Raw genomic sequence first — 21,449 nt, 5'->3', positions numbered from 1 at the left:
AAATGTCCGAAGTACCAATCAAGATCCAGCAACCGCGTATCGTGAAGAAACACCAAGTTTCAACTCTTCTCTGTTCTCGCTCAATCTTTGACCCTCCACATTCTCGGCACTGCTACTAGATGAGACTGTCAAGGGACTACCCAAGTATCCTGATCTATATCCAGTGTACACCCTCTCTGTCGTCGACTCATCACGGGAGCATCAGTGAACCCCTGCCGCACTAGCAAACACACCAGGGTAGAACAACCTAAATTATCTCAACAACATCGAATCAAATCCTCCCCAGTGACGGGTTGCGGCTGTACCTTTCCAATACAAGCGGCGATATAGAGTATTTTGAAGCACTTGCCACTTAATAACCATATTAAGTTCCCGGGAGAGTGAAGCACTGATATACCCTTAATTGGATTCGGAAGCTTGCCTCCCCAGTCATGAGCCATCCTTCGAACAGTCCGCTTAGACAATATGGAGAGCATACCAAGGAAGCCACTCTTTGTGCTCAAGATGGTTTGTTTGAGATATGGGATGGGAGACCGGATGAAATGAAGACGGTCGATCTTAAAGATATAAAGATCACGGGCCGCCGCCAACATGTTAATTATCATCATTTTACACCTTTTGGCAGGCCACACATTCATTTCTTCAAACCTTCTTTCTTTTCTCGACGACATAATTCCAAACTTGTGAGTTCATCTCCTTGGCATCGAATGCTAATCTCCATTCCTCTTGTTGTTTGAAGGTTTTGATTGTTTGATCATTTGGTTGTTTGATGATATGTTTGTCATGAGGTCGAGTCGTATGATTTGAATAGCTTCAGAATTTCGATTCACCCCCTCAAGACAATCACAATTCATCCCGCTTAATCCTATTGTTCCTTTCCCGGCCACGACCACCATAATATAAAATCAGCCACCAATCCTAATCATATCACCCTCATTATCAACATTGTCTTTCAATCTTATCTTCTATATGAGATTGGGATTGGAAATCTATTATCACAACAGAGCTACTTTTACGAGTGAATGCTGGTATCAAGTCGAACCATCGTTCTTTCCCATAAAAGTGACAAGAAACAAACGAGAGACAGGATTTTATCCTTCATCTTCTACAACTGCCTCACCACCACTACACAACACCAACATAAATACTGATTGAACTTTTTACCCCTGGCAGAAACTACATTCTTTTACAGATACCACATCGACGTCGACATCCTGCAGCAGCTGGTACTACTTCACGATGGCTTCCTTCTCAATCATTTCCATTTTATTGGCTCTACGCTTCTTCTTCATCGTTTCCGGTGCTCCTACTCCTGTGCCAACTGATGCAGTGGCTACTACCGCATCAGCTTCCAGCAGTTATTGGCTTGCTTCAGTAAGTTTATTCATTCTTCTTCACCTCTCTCACTCTTGGGAATCATCTCTAACTTTAGTAGATTCAACGACAAGGTATTGCGCCATTTGGCGATGCTTCATATCAAATCTTCCGAAATGTCAAGGACTTTGGTGCTGTTGGTGATGGTAAGTCAATTACTTCTCTTCTCAAATGGTATCATACTAACACTCACATCAAGGTGTAACTGATGACACCGCTGCCATCAACTCTGCCATCTCCTCTGGTAATCGTTGTGGTAAAGGCTGTGACTCTACTACTGTTACCCCTGCTCTCGTTTACTTCCCGTAAGTCATTCTACCTTGTCTTAACATTGCCCAGTTCAACTGGACCCTCTAATCCCTTTGTATGCCTGAGTCTTCTCGTACATTACTAACTTCACCTATAGACCTGGAACATATGCTATCTCAGCTCCTATTAAACAACAATATTTCACTCAACTTGTTGGTGATGCTGTTACTCTCCCAACAATTAAAGGTCTTGCCAATTTTGCTGGCATGGCTTTACTCGATGCAGACCCATATGATCCTGAATTTAACTGGTTCACCAATCAGTGAGTTTTAATGATGCATTTATTCTCTCAGTGTGGTCACTAATAAACTTTTAGGAACAACTTCTACCGTCAAATCAGAAACTTTGTCATCGACTTGACTGCCATGCCTGCCTCAACTGGTAGTGGTATTCATTGGCAAGTTGCTCAAGCTACATCGTTACAAAACATTGTTTTCAACATGAGAACTGATGGTGGAGAAGGTAACAACCAACAAGGAATCTTCATGGATAATGGCAGTGGTGGTTTCATGGCCGACTTGACTTTCAACGGTGGCAAGTATGGTGCTTTCTTGGGTAGCCAACAGTTTACTTCTCGAAACTTGACCTTCAACAACTGCCAAACGGCCATCTACCTAAACTGGGCCTGGCTCTGGACCTTCAAGGACATCAACATCAACAACTGTGGTGTGGGTCTCGATATGTCAGCCGGCGGTGCCAGTTCGCGGGCAGTAGGATCGGCTACATTGATGGACAGTGCCATTGTAAACACACCAATCGGTATTTCTACCGTTTACGATGTCACCGAAACCGGAACTAACGGAACTCTCGTTATTGATAACGTCGACTTCTCTTCCAATGTTCCAGTTGCCGTGTATGATGCCACTTCCAAGTCAACAGTCCTTGCCGGAAACGCCAAAGTCGCATCATGGGCTCAAGGAAAGGTCTACACTGGAGTTAATGCTGGTGCAGCTAGCCAAGGTGTTCAAGATGCTGTCACCAAGCCTGCAGTCCTCTTGGATTCTACTGGCAAGCTATTTGGACGCACCAAGCCACAATATGAGACTTTACCAGCCTCTTCATTTTTGAGTGTCAAGTCTAATGGAGCTAAGGGTGATGGAACTACCGATGATACTGCTGCCATTCAAGCAATCTTCGACAAGGCTACCACTGATCAAGTCGTTTACTTCGATCACGGTGCTTATGTTGTCACTGACACCATCAAGGTTCCAAAAAACATCAAGATCACTGGTGAGATCTGGCCTATGATCATGGCAAAGGGATTCAATGATCAAGCCAATCCAAAGGCCGTCTTTCAAGTTGGACAAGTTGGTGACACTGGCTCTGTAGAGATCTCCGATATTGTTTTCCAAACTATGGGTCCAGCTGCGGGCGCTATCCTTATCGAATGGAATCTCAAGGAGGCTTCTCAAGGCTCAGCAGGAATGTGGGATGTTCATACAAGAATTGGTGGTAGTGCTGGTACTCAACTTCAATCCAACACTTGCGCCAAGAATCCAAACGCAACTCACAGCAGCAACCCAGAATGTATTGGAGCCTTTATGCTTCTCCACGTTACTGAAAAGGCTTCAATCTACCTTGAGAACAACTGGTTTTGGGTTGCCGATCATGAACTTGATCTTGCTGATCACACTCAAATTGATCTTTACAACGGCAGAGGAATCTTGATTGCTTCTGAAGAAGGACCTACCTGGATGTATGGTACCGCCAGTGAGCATAATGTTCTTTACAACTATCAATTGGTCAACGCCTCCAATGTCTTTATGGGAGCCATCCAAACTGAAACTCCTTACTACCAATCCAATCCAGATTCTACAACACCTTTCACCACCAACTCAGTTTATGGTGATCCTTCTTTCACTGGTGGATCACTTGCCGATAAAGCATGGGGTGTTCGCATCGTTAACTCTGAGGATGTCTTTATCACTGGTGCTGGTCTCTATTCATTCTTTGATAACTACAGCCAAGATTGTTTGATGACTTCTAACTGTCAAAGCAACATGCTTTCAATTGAGGGTTCAGGCAATATTCACATCACTGGATTGTCAACTGTCGGTGTTGAAAACATGGTTACAATTGACGGACAGAGTGGCGCAGTGTTCAAAGATAACCGTAACACTTTTGCTGCCACTATTGCAATGTTCAAGGGAGCTGGTACAGGTGTTAAGTGCTAGGTTGGTCCATTTCAGATGGATATGATACGGCTTAATGAGATTACGATACATGATTACGATACCCCGCGGATCCTTCATACTTCTCCTTTTGTCATCTTTTTAATGTTCTTCTTGTACATGGCCTTATTAGGTGGTGTACAATATTCCATAGGGCTTAGAATGCGGGCGTTTGTTTTTGTATTTGTCTTTGTTTTTGCGGAGGAATCGAGAGACGTGGGATAAATATGGGGTATATGCTGTGCATATATGGGATGAGTACACTGGAATTGCATGATTTTTAGATAGCTACATAACTGAATTTGAAATAATTTGAATTTGCACTTTGGTTGCTTCTTCTGAATGTGAGGCGTGCGAGTGTGATTGTGACGAAAGTGAAGTTTGTGTCTCTGTGTAGAATTTGAATCATCGGTAAAGTGACACCACACCTCTGGTGTTTTCCTTGTTCTGAGATCAGGCTACTAGAGATGGTGAATTCAATTTTCTTTGTTTTCTTTTGTTTTCTTTTCTTTCTCTCAAATTACTTTGTGGCAAGAAGGGGGAGGAAGATAAGGAAAACTCGGCTGGATACTGGAGAAGGGAAACATATTCTAGATGGAGTGTGCTGGTGTGGTAGGTTATATATGTAGATTATTGTACTTTCAGGGACTAGGAGTTCTGTTGGGCTTGGGGTAGGGCTTGTGGTAGGGGTAGGGGATTGGAAGGAAAGGGGTATGTGTTTGAAAGTTGATAGGAAATGGAAAGAGGGACTACGAGAGGGAGGGGGAAAGAAGGGGAAAGGGAAGTTGCTGGAGAATTCTAGGGGAGAAGGCTATGGAGGAGAGGGGTTATGAGGTTGGGGGTGAGATTTGAGATATCAGTGTATGGGTATGGATGTATCTAGGTGGTAAGTCATTGAGAAGGAAAAGTTATCACGATTAGGCAAGTGCAGGTAGAATGTTTTAACCCCTTGAAAGTCAGAGATCTGAAGTTAGGTCAATACAATGTACAATAATCTGGAAAATGAGAAGGATCTGCGAATCCCAAGCACAGCAGTAAAGATTACCAGGACCCATATACCAAGCCCACTTACCTCGATCTACCATATTCAATCTACCAAACGCCAGGAAAAGTGGAGCGATGGTTATGATTGGAAGATTCAATAAATAAATAAAAATAGATATTTTTCCGAGAAGGCTGCGACCCTGCACGTGGGCTATGGTGAGATGTATTGAAAATAAAGTTTATGTACTAGTGATCAGGACGCTAGATCATGACTAGAGGACTTTAGATACCTAGGTAATCGATGCTCGGCGTGTTGGAGTTGGCGTGGGGGTTTTCTCCTGGATATGGAATATTGTCGAATCTCCCCATGTTTTAGATTGGAATCTTTGGGTTGTGTTTTTGAAGCGGAGGGATTGACTAGTGGGTTTATTTTAAAGGTGTGCGTGTGATTGGTTTGTGTGAATCTTTTTTTTGAGGGAATTTTTGGGGAATGGAAGCTAAGTGCAGGATTTAATGGTTTTGAATAGGATTATACTAATTCTTGGGGTGTGGTTTGGAATTATATGATCTGGTACGGACGGTGATGGTGGAAATGGGAAGGAGTGATGGATCATTATATGAGTGGGTGTTGGTCCGATGCCGTATGCTTTTTTATGGCAACAAAGTTTGGGTAATAGAGTGCTTTACTACTGTAGTGTTTGTATTTTTGGCGAAGACATTATGCCGGAGTCTCGGGTTCTAGATATTTAGGGAAGAAGGGAGTGTTAAAGGAAAGGAACAGGGGAAGAGAGGAAGTTTCAGATGCTGTTTGGTTGCACTTACTCTTTCAAGTTGAAGGGGACTAGAAATGTAACAAAACAACGGAAATTCCTAAAATGTGGAAGGGAGATCTGCAAGTACCTGGGATAAGTGATTGATGATCTGTTCTTCGGGATTCTTACGAATAAAGACAGTGCCAGTAGTATGTATTTTTAGGGCCGAATTTGACCGGATTGTGATGACGAAATTTGGGGGAATTTAAAATGGTATGTTTACTTTACTGTATTTAAATGAGAATAAGAAAGCTAAGTCATCTGCGTCACTCGGATTTCAATACGAGTGATATACTTATACTTCATACTACATGCATTACGCAGGAGAAATGATTATGGGAATACCTTTCATCTCAGTTGGATATACATCAGATCTGTTGAATATAATAATATTCCCAAGCTAAGCTTCCCCATCGGAGAACATTTGTTTGAAAAACTGTCATGATTATAATTCACAGTAGGTCAGAGAATTAGTTCATTCTTAGATCTATAACTTAACTAATTTCTATTTCTATTAGAGTCGATTGGCTGCTTACAATCTTCAATAACTAGTATACTTTTTAATTTCGTTTATCAAAGACCATTTCAGGGATAAATTGGCGAGAAGTGTAGTGTGCTGGGGAATTCATTTTAGTATGGTGATTATGAGGGGTAGGTATTATAGGTTCAGTGATGAAGAACTGTGATTGTGTGACCTGAATAAAACAATTGCGTATATTTTACTCCAGATAGCATCACTTGGCTCCACTCTGTTGGATTAATTCGACACTGTAATGAAGTACATTGCATTTTTTGGTGTCTTTTCGAGTCTCCAGAATCATTCGAAATAGGTGCGCTTGAAATTACAAACACTATGGCAGAATTTGACACCATGTAGAAGCCGAAAACGCTTGTGACTCCTGCATGCTTCTTCAGATCTACTCATCCCACTAGGCTGTTTACTTGATGATCCCGGTCTCGATACGCAAAGGCATATGAGTATTCTGCTTTGTTCTGAGCATCATATGTGGTGGGCAGTCCAACAACTACCAACGGCGCCGAGTCGCGCTTAACAACCGATAGTACTCAAATAGGTTAAGCGAGGCTCTTCAAGATTTCCAGAGTCTGAACTTCGGTACTATCATCTTCGATTCATGCATAGAGATTCTGCTAATGTTTTGATAACGACAGTCTGCTTGAAACTACCCCGTTGTTGCAAACTAAAAGTTGGAGATATTTTTCATTGGTAATGGTAACCTATTGTCCAATAAACCCTGCTGGTTCACATTAGAACATGTCGTAATACAAAATAGATCGAAGCTGAGTAAAAATCAATGTCAAGTCTAATTTCAAGCTCGAAATCATTCCAGTATGAGCCTAACTTACCCCGCTGGCTCAAAGGTTAACACTGAAATATGCAAATTTGATTGACGTAGATAGATTTTAACTTTAAGCCTAATACCAAGCTAGTCTTGACCAAATGAAAAGACTATCTGGTCCAGATGGAAATATTGTGCATAAGTACTGAAATTTCCCTCCCTTGAAACCATTTCTCTTGGATCATACTCAGACAACATTTCGAGCATATATTCAACATTACAACCACATTGACAACATTAACCTTGAATATATCATCACACACTTCATTTGACATCGATAACAACGACATAAACACATATTTACTGTATATATCATCCTCTTTGTTATCAATTTTCAAACATCTCCAACAATGCCCGCAGCATTGACCCCAACGGCGACTACAACCGCCCCCCACGTTCCTCCCACCCGTATCATTATTCGCACAAGAGAAGAGATGATACGTATCAGAAGACTCAGGAAGAACCTGGCAAATTATCCTGATGTATCAAAATATGCCCATGATAGAAGAGTTCCCGAATTCGAAGTTCCTACGCCTAAAAGAGACAACACAAATCTTGGCAAGACTCTTGGAACGACACTCTTCCACAGGGAAAATTTGATGAAACAATTGGGAGTATTTGGAATGGTAGCCAATAGTGAAGAAAGACAGCGTTTTTATGAGAATTGGGTACATTTTACAGAAGATGGGTTGCAAAAAGATGAAGAAAGCGCCTCCGAAGAGTACAGAACATCGAAATTAAATCTTATGGTGGAAAAGAATCGAATCCAGAGAAAACTTTTTGTTCGTACCAAGGAACGGTCTACTTTTGAGAAAGAGTTGCATAAGATACAGGAGGAGGAGGAGGAGCTCGCGACAACTTATGTAAAGGAATGCGACAAGTTACGCGCGCATCGAGTTAAGATGGAGAACGAAATGAAAAGGGTCAAAGATTTGCTCGCTGAGATGAACCAGTACCCTCAAGGAGATCTTCCTAAAATCTGGGGTAATGGTTACGCTCAAGCATCCAAAAACATTGGCCGAAGAACCAACCCAGAGGAAAGCGGCGAAATCAGCGACTTGGTTTAAATTGTATACTACAGTTTCTCAGATTGTGCAACAAGGGGTTAGAGCGTGGAATGTATTGGACCAGCAGAGCATTAGCGGCTTCTGTGAATGTCCTATTTCAGCCCCAAAAAATGTAACTTTACAACAACATGGCTGATGAGAATTCTTTTCTTTGTGTGAACGTGAGAAAATCAATGTATTGTGCAAGATAACAACATTCTATATTGATAAGATCTCACTTGCCTGTATCGCAACATAGAATGGAAAGAGCTCTTCAGAAATCTGACTCATGTATATATCCAGGGCAGGCAAGGTAAGCGCGAATGACTTCATACAATATTGCAATATGTTGATGTACTGAAATTCCCTGCAGTTCTGATGTGCTTATCTCGAGAGAGCTAGATGGATGTATAGTACGATAGAGATTTTTGATAATGTTTTGCTGCGGTCAAGCGCCATCGTCCTCTGTAAAGTATGAAGTTATTCACATTGAAAAACGAGGTGAGGTTGAGAGGAGGTTGGGCTTAGTCAGCACCGTCATGCACTAGGTAATTTTAGAGAAGGTGATTTGTGTTTAACCGAATGCCATCAAGATCTGAGACATAATGTTAAGATGATGGAGATACTGTGCATTAAATTGGCGACGGAGACTCGTAGCAGAGTGCATACGATGTTGCAGAGGCAGAGCATATTCACATAGAAGTATGCAGGATCAAGGATAGTTGATCATCTCTATGCAAGAGAAATATGCTTCGCAATGAATATCTCTTTGATGGAGAGGTTCAGAAGCGTGAGAGAATGGCATGACCGGAGTATCTAAGACAATGTACAGTATGGGTTGTACATGACATGAGAGGTGGTGTATGTAGACTTCTGAATTTCTTGATTTATCCTTTCCAACAGTACTCACACATACAGCCAGTGAGGGAGTGGTCTTGTAAGTTCGACGCAACACTTTCCGATGTGGATTTACATGAAGTTGCAACGACCAGTTTATTTGAGGACGAAAAGGAACATAATTGAGTCGCAATAACACGGGGTAATGATCACAGAAAGATGTAGACTCACAGTTTTCAGCATTATTTTTGGATTTTCCAAGAAATGAAGATGTGGCAGAAAATAAAGGCGGTAAACAGCTGATTCCCAAATAACCTCGACAGCCAGACAATCTCCTCGACACTGAACAATTGGTTGTGAAATGATTGCTACCTCAAAGATAAGTAGGTAGCTCTGATACCTGCCCTTACAAGAATCAAGCCTTGAATAATCTATTGGCATAATAGATAATTCGGATGGAGCGCAATGTACCTCCAACATACATCAGAGGCTTCAGAGCTGAATCTTCATTATACAAACACATTACCTAGGTAGATCACAACATCACATTATCATACATCCCACTCCGCCACAAAAGATCACCAAGTTGCAGTATCACCCAGATTGATTCTCGCTTGTGCATGAGCCTCGGAATTCACCCTCGCAAAGTTGGTTCTTGCCGCAAGAGGCGTGGAGCTGGATATGAGGCATTTTTGTAATACATGAGGGATTTTAGCCTGCTCGAATCCGGAGGCGAGGATAAGAAAATTCCTAATTTCGTACCTCATTAAAAAGTTCATGGCTTGAATCCTCTGAGATAAGACGACCAAATCCAGTGATTAATTCAAATTGTCAACGGTATCACTGTGAATAGAGCTCAGGTGTCATTGATAGTTCGATGTCAGCTGTGGGGATGTCAATTGTAGAACCCCTGGCGGATGGGCAATTGGCCAATGGATAGCATTACCTTAAAATCTCGAGGTGGGATGAGATTTAAGAAAAAAAAATAGAATCGTTATCAGTGTGTCTAGGTAGGTATAGTATAAGTGAATTCAGATTCCCATGGCTAGGTATCATAGGAAACTTTCTTCTATGCTTAATCTTTTACCATTTCATCGCTTTCTGTACACTTGATTTCCTTTCCGAGTGCAGCTTCTTCAGCACTTGTTCGGATCGTATCAATAGCTCGAGCGGAGGACAAACATAATTCTCGAGCATCAGTACTAAAATGGCAGATTCACCTCAGCACATCCAGTTTCGAGATGAAATAAAACCTGTTAGGTCAAACAGATCAAATGGATTGGCATTTGGTGATGTTTTAGCGGAATCAAAAGTATCTCAAATGGCATCTAGTTATGACTTTGAGGAGAAGGCATTAGAGATTGCTAATGAAGATTTGAACAAGAAGAAGAAACAGGTGTGTGATTAGTTAACATTCAAGCAATTCCGGGGGGGTTTGATTCTATATTGGGGATTCCGCGTCTCTCTTCAGCAAGCGAGTCTTCATACTATTCTGCTCATTCTAATCTCTTCTAGACATATACAGGATGGATGCTTATGTGGCTCGCATATCAAAGTACTGGAGTCATTTACGGAGATATAGGTATGCTTTCGCTTCCCTACCAACAAACCACAATAACTTACCATTCTAATCACAGGCACAAGTCCCTTATATGTCTACTCTTCCACTTTCACAAGTCACCCTTCATACGAGGATCTCGTGGGCGCCCTATCCATAATAATCTGGACCCTCACACTTATGGTTTCGGTCAAATATGTTTTCATCGTATTATCTGCGGATGATGATGGAGAAGGAGGAACATTCGCTCTATACAGTTTACTGGCCCGTTATGCACACATCGTTCGACAAGACCCGAATATCTCAGGAATGGTCAAGATGGAACGGCATCAAACGAATGATTTGAAAGCTTCGAATAAAAATGTACGAACATTTATCGAGGGATCCGCAGTTGCTAGAGTGGTTTTAAAATTCTTGGGTGTGCTAGGTGTTAGTATGGTCATGTCGTAAGTTCAATGGGAAAGTACAAGAAGCTACTCCTCTAACAACTACCAGAGATGGAATCTTAACACCCGCCCAATCTGTACTGGGAGCCATTCAAGGAATTGAAGTTGCACAACCAAATATCAGCACCAGTACAATTGTCGGCACAACTTGCGCCATTCTCATTCTACTATTTGCTATTCAACCTTTCGGAACCACAAAAATCGCAACCACATTTGCCCCAATAGTCATGATCTGGTTACTATTCAACATGTGCACTGGCATCTACAACTTAGCTCAGTACGACCACACTGTTCTCAGAGCATTTTCTCCTTATTTTGCAGGACAATACTTTATGAGAAACAAAGAGGAAGGATGGAAATCACTCGGCGGACTCTTACTCGCATTTACCGGAGTCGAAGCACTCTTTGCAGACTTGGGAGCTTTTAGTAAAAGAGCCGTTCAAATTTCTTGGCTGGGCTTTACTTATCCTTGTTTGTTATTGGCATATATTGGACAAGCTGCATATATTTCTCAGGATGTTACGAAAACTGCTTATACGAATCCTTTCTTTAATACGGTTCCGCCCGGGACATTTTGTGAGTTTTATAGACATCTTCTACCTGTATGGAAGCTCGACTAACATGATTCAGATTTCTCTCTTGTCATTGCAATTTTAGCCGCGATTGTTGCTTCACAAGCTATGATTACGGCTAGTTTTCAATTGCTGTCACAGGTCATGAGATTATCTTATTTTCCACACATCAAAACCGTTCATACTTCGAAGCTATTTCACGGTCAAGTGTATATGCCACTTGCAAATTGGCTACTTATGATCGGTACCGTCGTCGTCACCGCGGTATATAGTAACGTGAGTTCCTTTTCACACTAACCCACCCCCAAAACTCAATACATGGCACTAACCCAACACTAGACAACACGTCTCGGAAATGCCTACGGTGTCTGCGTAATTTTCGTAACCTTCATAACAACCTGCATGGTTTCCCTCGTCGCCATAATTATCTGGCGCGTAAACGTCCTCATAGTCCTCATCTTCTTCCTCGTCTTCGCCGCCCTCGACGGCGTCTACCTCTCCGCAGCCCTAATCAAAGTCCCCACCGGCGCATGGTTCACCCTGCTCCTCGCCTTCATCCTCTCCTGCATCTTCGTGCTCTGGCGCTACGGAAAAGAACAACAATGGACCTCGGAAGCCCAAGACCGCATCCCCCCATCTAGCTTCATAACCACCTCTCTCAACTCCGACTCCCCAACTTCCTGGCTCACCGCAGAATATGGTTCCCACCCCATCACCACCGTCCCCAGCGTCGGCATCTTCTTCGATAAAATCGGCGACCAGCTCCCCATCGTCTTCACCCAATTCGTCCGCAAATTCTGCGCCACCCCCGAAATCATCATTTTTCTCCACATGCGTCCGCTCTCCATCCCCCACGTCCCAGACGAGGAACGCTACGTCGTGCAACGCACCTCCATCCCAGGCTGTTATCGCATCACCATTCGCCACGGCTACACCGACGATATCATCACGCCGTCTATCGGCTCCACCCTCATATCCCAACTCACGCTCTTCATCACGCGGGATCCGGGGACCTTCTCGGGACTGCAGCGCAGTCTCATTTCTCCCGCTCCATCGACCCCGCATTCTCAGTCGCCAGACCAATCTTCCCCCGCGACGAGTATCTTGCATACCCCCGCGATCCAGAAAGAATTAGACGGGATCACCAACGCAGCTGCGAATCAAATCGTCTATGTCCTAGGCAAAGAACAGATGAAGATTCGACCGGGGAGCGGGGTGAAGAATTGGATCCGCAGAGCGGTATTATGGGTTTTCTTGTGGATTCGAGAGAATAGTAGGGGGAAGATGGCGGATTTGGATTTGCCGGTGGAGGGATTGGTCGAGGTGGGGTTTGTGAAGGTTATTTAGGAGAGGAGCTGGATGGGTAAATGCATTTATGAATTAATTTACAGAGTATGGGATGGAATGATTTGATGTGAGATAATATAGATAGATACCTTCTTCTTGTTCTTATACTTGTCTTTGTATTTACTGATTCCCAGGAAACTATAATATTTTAGCGAAATCTTTATACAAGACAAATATATAATAATCCAAATCAACAACAACAATATACATATAATTTATACTATACATTACACAAAATTCAAAAAACACTCTCCTATTCCACCCCACTCCATCTCTCCATCTCTCCATCTCTCCATCTCTCCATCTCTCCATCTCTCCATCTCTCCATCTCTCCATCTCTCCATCTCTCCATCTCTCCATCTCTCCATCTCTCCATCTCTCCATCTCTCCATCTCTCCATCTCTCCATCCACCCCATCTCCCCATCTTCCCAATAACCCCCTCAACCCACCCCATTCTATACCTAAATATATAAATCACCCAATCTCAATCTCAATCTCAATCTCAATCTCAATCTCAATCTCAATCTCAATCTCAATCTCAATCTCAATCTCAATCTCAATCTTAATTCAATTCAATTCAATTCAATACCACAATCAAAACCTAGTTAATCACACTAACTTAAAATACAATTCACTAATATAATAATTGATTCCAGCTAGAATTGACTCCAGCTAGACTTAATTTAATTTGACTTAACTTGACTTGACTTGACTCGACTTGACTTGACTTGACTTGAATCCATAAAACTAAACAAACACCTACCGATTCAGAGCGAATGACTTATTCGCTTTATACGATCTATAGAATAGGATAGAATAGAAGAGGAAAGGAAAGGGTAGGAAAGGGTAGGAAAGGGTAGGAAAGGGTAGGAAAGGGTAGGAAAGGGTAGGAAAGGATAGGAAAAGGTAGGAAAGGGTAGGAAAGAGTAGGATAGGATAGGATAGCATAGAATAGAATAAAAAAGGATAGAAAAGGAAAGGATAGGATAGAATAAGATAAAATAGAATAAAATAGAATAAGATAGAATAGAATAGATAGATAGGTAGATAGACATCTCCAGCCATCCCAACCCAATGAAAAACCACCCACCTACTTCCGAGAACCATCTTCCGAGAACCATCTTCCGAGAACCATCTTCCGAGAACTATCTTCCATTTCTGTTGGTTCGAGAAGGATACAGAAGACAGAAGACAGAAGACGTAGCACCTACCTACGTATTCGTAGGTATTCGTAGGTCCTAAAATGTCTAAATAATTGTATTCCATCTCAAGAACTAGGTAGCTAGCTATCTATGTAGGAAAGTAGTAGGCCTTATATAGGCTCTCTCGCATTCGCTTAATTCCTCTGATACAGTAGCCATTGTATTGAAGTCATTCCTTTGAAGTGAATACCCCACCGTGCCCTTGTTCACACAATTTCACATCTTTCACTTGAAAAAAAAATAATATACATATATATAAATTCAGGAGTTTACAAGTCAAGACTGAATAAATGAAACTGGTACAATCCAATTTGCTTAGCTTTGATTTTATTGGATTTGAATTTTGATAATGACAAAGGAACTTCATATATTTGTATTGCGTCGACTAGTACCTTATGCACAAGTCATTTTACCCCTTTCAACTCAATCGCCTAGCAATCAGTATCCATATCTCCATTCCAATCTCTTCCTATGTATGTCATCGCATCGCATCTCATCTCACACCTCCACCCACGCACCCTCTTCTGATAGACACTCTTGCCACAACTATCCTTCCGTCGATTTCAATGTCTCTTCAAAATCTTCTTCTCCAATTTCCCAACTTATGTTCAAGAGTCCATCCATCCATCAACAACCCATCCATAAAAAAACACCCAATACGCCAACCAAAACAATTCTCCCATCCTACCCATCCCAACCTATCTCCAAATTCTTCCTTGTCTTACCAACCCAACCCAAGACAAGATAAGAGCATACCAAAACTGCACCGAGCCACCCTTCAATTCAATTCAACAACATAGGGAACTACACCACACCACGCTATTCATATGTAAACTCCAAGTCCTAACAAGTTCCCACCTCCCAAAAGAAAATATCACGACGGCGATCAATTCCCATGATCAATATCATACCAAAAGCCTTTATTCAAACTTCCTCTTTCTCGTTTTCTCTCAAACTCCTCGCTTCGTATACTTTTATTCTGAAAATTCACTCTACGCTAGGTGGTCATGATTGAGAAGGGTTTCCATCACCATGTCGAGCTCGATGACTATCACTTCTTTCTCTTCGGTTTCCGCTTCTATCCCGATAACTTTGACTTCGATTCCTTTGTGCTACTGCATCATTATAACTTGGTATTGGTGGAGGTGTTGTTTTTCTTCGTAGCATTGGTGTCCTTTCACTATCTGTACTTCCTCGAGGACTTCCTGCTACGGATGGTAAAGGACTTGTATATTCTGGAGGAGGTTGTGCATTATCGTGTACGCCTAATCCAGTTTGTTGTGTAGCACCTCCTGTAGGTGCTGGCGTAGAACTATTCGAAGCCTCACCGGGCTCTTCGTGTGAAGGAAAGTGTGTAAGTTGAGCTAAAGAAATATCTGTGGGTGATCGTATTGGTCCAGGACTTGTAGGTGGACCATGCCTAAAATTTCCACTTCGAGTTCGTCCATGTCTTGGATCTGGTTGGTAATGGCCGTTGCTACTTTGTGCACCTTCTCGTCCTGCCTCTAAAAGAATGCTTCCTTGTTCACTACCATATGGAGGTGGAGGAGCAAGACTACCAGTCATAGGTGCTAAACCCCATTTCTTAACATTTGCTTCAATAAAAACAAAACCAGATTGTCCAAAATTGACATGTACTGTGCAAGGACCATTTGCCCCAACAGCTGGGAAAAGATTCTGTGATTTCAGACCATGTGCGACATCTTCGAGTTTCTTTCCATTTCGGGTGAAGAATATTGTACCAGTTCGAGGTCGATATCCTACTCCGATGACATCCCCTTGAACGTATTGTGGTCCATATACCGGTCCGCTAAAAGGTTGATTATATCTTCGATGTCCAGTAGATGTATAAGCTACGGAATACTTATGCCAGCCTGCTCTACGTCAGTAATTATCCTCACAATTCATGATCCAGACGACATACCTGGTAACCTGAACAAAGGATAAGGCTTTGTAGCCACTCCGATGCTAATAAGTGTATTTTCCGGCTTATCGTAAATCTTAGACTCCCAATAGTAAACCTCGTTCTGTTTTGGTACCGGTAAATTCGTCAGAGTGCAACATTCGCTATCGAAGAATTCAATTTCCGTCCTAGCCTCTACAAAACAATTGGCAATCTCCAACTCTGGTTCAAACTCCCAAGCAGAGACACCTTTCTCCTGGATTGCCAAGTATTGTGAGAGGGAAATGTCGGTTGGTAATGAATCGGGTGGATTTGATTGTACGAATGCTATACGGATAATATCATTAGCATCATCAAGCGGCACGTAGATTATGATTAGACATACCTTTGGCTCTTAAATATTCAGTTCTTTGTAAATCATCCATTTCTTCCAAGGCTTCCGCCTCTTCCTTTGCTAAAGCCTGTTCATCGTCGTATTCTCCCGGCCTTCCGATCCGATCCAGCAAAATCCTTCCACTACTGGTGTATTTGAAGAAATAAACAATCAGGAAGATAAAAGCTATCAAGATGGCCGAACCAAATGAACTTAATAATCCTATCACCACACCATTTATCGTCGAATCATTGGAGGATGTGAGCTGAACATTGTCGCTAGATGTACTGGTCGCGACAGCCGCCGCTGCATGTTGCAGGCTGGTCGCTTGTTGCAGTGTATCTCGAAGAGCTTCCTGAGCGCCAGCTACAATAGGTATCGACGTTGGCGTTGTGAATAAAACCGAGGTGGTGAGAGTTGATTGCTGCATCCCCCGCAGGAAGTCCTCCATCATTGTACGGGAACCTTATCGCAACCCTTCCAAATGTTGCCTGCCTTGTTTGCTTTCCTTTCTCCAATGATCCAACGTAAAGTCGAATATTGAAACCAGCCCGGATCTTTTCTCGGCCAGCCGGAATAAAATCAAATCAAATCCAACCGAATCTTTCGAAGCGTTAAAAGGGATATTTTATCGAGGGCGAAAGCAAAAAAAAAAAACAAAAAAGGTTTTGTTGTTGGTGGTGGTGGTGGTGGTGGTGGTTTGTATGTATTGAGGTGGAGAAGTAAGAAGTGAACTCTGATTACTTGTGGTTTGGGTTTGTAGAAAGCGTAAGGTCCAGGATTGGGATAGGACAGGACAGGATAGGATTGGATTGGGATGTGATGGGATGGGATGGTTGGATGGATCGATGAACGGACGTCGGACGCTTTCGGTAAGAATACCTGGACTGGGAGACTGGGTGACTGGATACCTAGGTAGGTAAAGTAGTTGGAGAGCAGTAGATTGTAGATTGGAAGTGTAATAATAATAATAATAAGTGTACGAAGTAGGTGGTGGTACCGGTAGGTCTTGATTTGCTGATAAATGATTTCTAGTGGCGATAGGCTGAATATATCTTGTTTTCAGTCACCTTTTTCTTACTCTTATGCCTATTTCTGATATTTCTGATTAACTCGTCTTATGCATTCGCATCTTGATCATTTAATGTATTAATAAGCAAGCCATAAAGGGAGGGGGAGAAAGGATGCAATCAATCAAATAAATCTATTATCATGCAATCAACAATTATTTTGTAAAGGGATAAGAATATCCCGGTACCTACGTAGGTAGATAAAGGAAGAGAGTTTCTTTGGGTTTAAGTTTAGAATGGATATTCTTTGAAGGCTGATGATAATACCTACATTGCGTCTGAGTTCCAGTCTGCGGTTCGACATTATTCATTACTCGTATTGTGATGGATGTTTGACTACTAGGAAGCCTCCTCTCATTTGACCTGAATGGAGCACTTGGGTAGAGAGAGGTGGTGAATGAGAGTGGTTTCAGTTGATTTGATATCAATCAACTATCGTTTCAATTTATTATGGAACATGTCATTAAAGTCGATACCTCCTTATATATCTACCTGCCTATTGGATGCGAATATATATGAATTCATATGAATACATGTGAAGGAGGGAGGAAGGAAGGAAGGGTTTCTAAATGATTATTGATTATAATTGATCTTAATCAACAACACAGGAATCAAGACTCTGTAAGATCTAACCAACTAGGCAGGTACCAAACACACATCTATGCATACTCCGTACACACATACACACATACATACATACGAACTGACAAACGACATCCATCAACACTCAACAGCAAGGACCCAGACTTTCGTTACATCATCTCCACTCATGCCATGCATTCACCAACGAGCGCCAATGCTTAAAGCCGAAGAGGGACGGAGTACGAGAGAAATCCTTTACTCAATGTAACATCATTCCAGAATTATCATCTGATCGCATATCACGGGTAGGTATGTAAGGTTCTCACTGCTGGCTGCTGGATGCATTTCTCTCTTGTTACTACCTTGGTCTATTTTCTACTCGTCTCCTTAAAATCACATCAATAAGGTTATCCAGTCTTCATTTCAAATTTATGCACAGCCTACCTACCGACCTCGAGATCAGATCCCTTTCATTGCACAGCCAAATTATAGCGTCTTGGGTGGTTGGTGACCTTTTGCATATAATCACGTGATCAGATAAGGTTAGCCACGCAGGACTCGCTTGGACAATTGGACAGTCCTGTGAATGTGAAAAGTTTCATGATCTGGTGGTTTGAATTTTGGAATCTCTAAATCTTGGAAAGATGTCCTGATATGTTTCGTACTCTTGAACTCTTGGCACTTTCAGATCTTATGCCGAAAACGATATCACAAGTATACATCCACCACCCACGATGAGACGACAAAATATCCATTACATTAAAATTATAAGTATCCCTCCCTAACAAGCCATATATCAACCATAAGATTATCCTACTCGCAATTTGACGCCAACTACATTATATCCTTCAAATACACCACTGCTCCCAAGACATTCATTCGTACTCGCTGAATATTTCCATAAACTTCATTCACGTGGTCCCGATGAGTTCAAGTACCACGTCTGACGTCCAATCCACTCCTAAGCAACATCATCCGCCCCTGAATTGGAGTATTTGCTTCTCCACTCCGACAATAACTTCTGTTGATTATCAGAAGTAAACTCTTCCATCGACGATCCTTCCTGGTCTTCGAAAGTTTTTCTAATATTCACTAGACGCTGCCTGGAACGCAGACCTTTACGTCCGATATGACCTTGCCACTTACGATCTTCGGGGTCTAGACCAGCTCCAAGATTGATCCATCTTGTAATTATGAACGCAGTTCCTGCCTCTCCAAAGTACTTTCGACGTATCCCAAAGTCCATCCAACAATGATGGCATTGCACCGTTCGTATAAGGGAACCTCCATTCCCCATAAGTCCTGCCACCATCTCTTCCAATGATGATCGTGCTGAATGAGCACACAATCTAGTGGGCAATCCACATTCAGATAATTTCTGAATCATTCTGTCTTTTTGGCTCGGAGGGAATAGAATCCAGATTTGAGACCGTAACAGAAGCTCATTGGAGACAAACCGGGCATCCACAGACATTAAATTCGTTACATTCGTGCGCTTCTCGTGTGTAATTTCTACGTGTCGGAACGCCTCCAGAGGAAATCCAAGATCGATGCCCAATCGATGTTGCTTCATCACCAAATAAACTTGAGCGAAATATATTTTGAAGGGCGAGAAAAACGTAAGAGAATAAGCATTCTGCCTACTCCGAATGCTATGAGCACAGCCGAGATGCTCTTTAATGTTACTGGGCCATTTGATGGTTCTCGCTCGATGAATGCGGGAACACTCGAAGCATGCGAAGTGTTGAGGAAGGTCTCTCGCCAAAAGGTGCACAAATTTGATTTCACCTTTAGGAGAGAAATCAAATTGTTCATACGGTGGAATTGTCATAGCCTTCAAATACCGCTCTCCAAGGACGTCTTTTATACTGTGGCAACAAAGAGTGAAACAGGCGGCGTTTTTCTCCGGAAGAAATTCTGCGATCATCCTGAGTATTTCTGGTGGGATGCGAACTAAGGCTGATGAGGTTGACTTTCTTTGCTGGGTAATTGCATCGTTGTGAGCAGTTGACTTCTTGTCGACCAGGACAACTGTGTCGGTTTGAGTAGTTGAAGTAATTCGAGTCAGGACAACTGCATCGGTTTGAGCAATTGGAGTAATTCGAACCAGAACAAGTGCGCCCGGTTGAGTAGTTGACTCCTTGTCGGCCGGGAAAACTGCGTCGGGTTGAGCAGCCGAAGTAGTTTGAGCCATCATCGTGATAAGTTTGCGATTTGTTTGCGATTTCCAGAAGGTTTCTTCAACGACCTTCAAGAGAAGAAGGTATGTGGGATGAAAGATTGAAAATCTCTTGATGAGTTCGTTTCAATTGTATACATCTATCAATTTCTGAGAATGATGTTTATATCTACCTAGTATGTCATGATTGATGATTATTCAAGCTTCAATCGGTCTAGCGCCCGTTTTACTCGAGCTATCTAAGTCACATTTTCGTGACCTCATACTAACTTGAACACTTCAGGTTGATCTTTAAGGATCTTCCGGAAAATAACCAGGAATTCCTTCTTTTTATAACATGAACTATTATAATTCGCTGCTAGACTGTGGTGCAGGTAGCCTCGAGGAGGTTAGTGAGTAAAGGTGAAGGTGAAGGAGACGTTTCAGAATTTTTCGTAGGAGAACATGCGGACATAATTTAGGTATTTTATACGATGAATCCTTTAACCCTACTATTGGATACCTAGGTATATACTATTGCCCGGGTGAATCCAAGACCCAATGATTTGATCTGATTTGATCTGATATGCAGTGAACTAAATAACCGAGATTTTAAGATGTGATGGAGGGGTAGTCAATATTCTTACTCCGTAGCGTAGCGTACAGTGCATACAATACAGTATGGGTGGAATCATCAACATTCGCCTACAAGGTAGGTTGGATAGGTATACCATATCTAGATGATTACAGACCATATTTGGGTTAGGATATCGAATTGTATATACATAGGTAGTATCAGATAATCTCATGCGGTGATAACTTCACGACAATAATGAATGCGAGAGAAATAGTCTACATGCACTCACTAGCTGGTAGGTAGGTAGGTACAGCTAGGTAATTGGATTCTCTTACTTCTACGCCTTTCCACCCCCGGGTCTCCAAGATAAGATAAAAGATACTTGAAGAAAAATAAAACTCAACAGTAGAATCTAAAAGTGTACATACCTACCGGTTGGTATCAACTCCAACTATACTACGGTGGTTAGCTAGTTAATACCTATCCAATGAAGATAAATAGACGGATCGGATGTGAAGTTACATGTTCGGCTCGGCTAGATTCTCTGCGGGAATTTACGTGGTGGGAGGTGGATTAACACTCCGCTCCACTAATAAATGCACTAAACGCACGAGTCACAAGTTATTACTCAATTTTCTTCCCATCCATCTACATACAGTATGGTATCTCTACAAACGAGGAATTAAAATAGAAAACAAGAAGAGCACGCGAAGAAACCCAAAATAAGTATGTACTACTAAATAAGCCTTTTCACTTTCTTTAAACTCTC

At 42.1% G+C, this 21,449-nt stretch overlaps 5 protein-coding genes across 5 annotated transcripts; 3 read left to right on the top strand and 2 right to left on the bottom strand.

The window, feature by feature from the left end:
* Nucleotides 1-431: 431 nt before the first annotated feature.
* On the top strand, nt 432-3,857 carry EAE98_001453 (uncharacterized protein; the record flags this gene model as incomplete). The annotated part of the gene is made up of 6 exons (XM_038949072.1): nt 432-683; nt 1,174-1,374; nt 1,436-1,520; nt 1,574-1,679; nt 1,781-1,945; nt 2,000-3,857. 6 exons carry the CDS (start codon nt 432-434, stop codon nt 3,855-3,857), a joined length of 2,667 nt encoding a protein of 888 aa, XP_038814057.1.
* Nucleotides 3,858-7,358: 3,501 nt separating this feature from the next.
* EAE98_001452 (uncharacterized protein) lies at nt 7,359-8,075 on the top strand (the record flags this gene model as incomplete). The annotated part of the gene is made up of 1 exon (XM_038949071.1): nt 7,359-8,075. The coding sequence occupies one exon, from the start codon at nt 7,359-7,361 to the stop codon at nt 8,073-8,075; it is 717 nt and encodes a 238-aa protein (XP_038814056.1).
* Nucleotides 8,076-10,098: 2,023 nt separating this feature from the next.
* On the top strand, nt 10,099-12,814 carry EAE98_001451 (uncharacterized protein; the record flags this gene model as incomplete). Its single annotated transcript, XM_038949070.1, has 6 exons — nt 10,099-10,287; nt 10,407-10,473; nt 10,529-10,895; nt 10,945-11,471; nt 11,526-11,743; nt 11,807-12,814. The coding sequence occupies 6 exons, from the start codon at nt 10,099-10,101 to the stop codon at nt 12,812-12,814; spliced, it is 2,376 nt and encodes a 791-aa protein (XP_038814055.1).
* Nucleotides 12,815-15,022: 2,208 nt separating this feature from the next.
* EAE98_001450 (uncharacterized protein) lies at nt 15,023-16,744 on the bottom strand (the record flags this gene model as incomplete). Its single annotated transcript, XM_038949069.1, has 3 exons — nt 15,023-15,891; nt 15,942-16,247; nt 16,306-16,744. 3 exons carry the CDS (start codon nt 16,742-16,744, stop codon nt 15,023-15,025), a joined length of 1,614 nt encoding a protein of 537 aa, XP_038814054.1.
* A 2,162-nt stretch (nt 16,745-18,906) lies between these two features.
* Nucleotides 18,907-20,142, bottom strand: EAE98_001449 (uncharacterized protein; the record flags this gene model as incomplete). The annotated part of the gene is made up of 1 exon (XM_038949068.1): nt 18,907-20,142. The coding sequence occupies one exon, from the start codon at nt 20,140-20,142 to the stop codon at nt 18,907-18,909; it is 1,236 nt and encodes a 411-aa protein (XP_038814053.1).
* Nucleotides 20,143-21,449: the final 1,307 nt, after the last annotated feature.

Source organism: Botrytis deweyae, assembly GCF_014898535.1.
Source record: "Botrytis deweyae strain B1 chromosome Unknown BDEW_003, whole genome shotgun sequence".
NCBI classification, from domain to species: domain Eukaryota; kingdom Fungi; phylum Ascomycota; class Leotiomycetes; order Helotiales; family Sclerotiniaceae; genus Botrytis; species Botrytis deweyae.
Note: the sequence above shows the minus strand (reverse complement) of the source record. Positions and strands in the feature narration are given on the sequence as shown.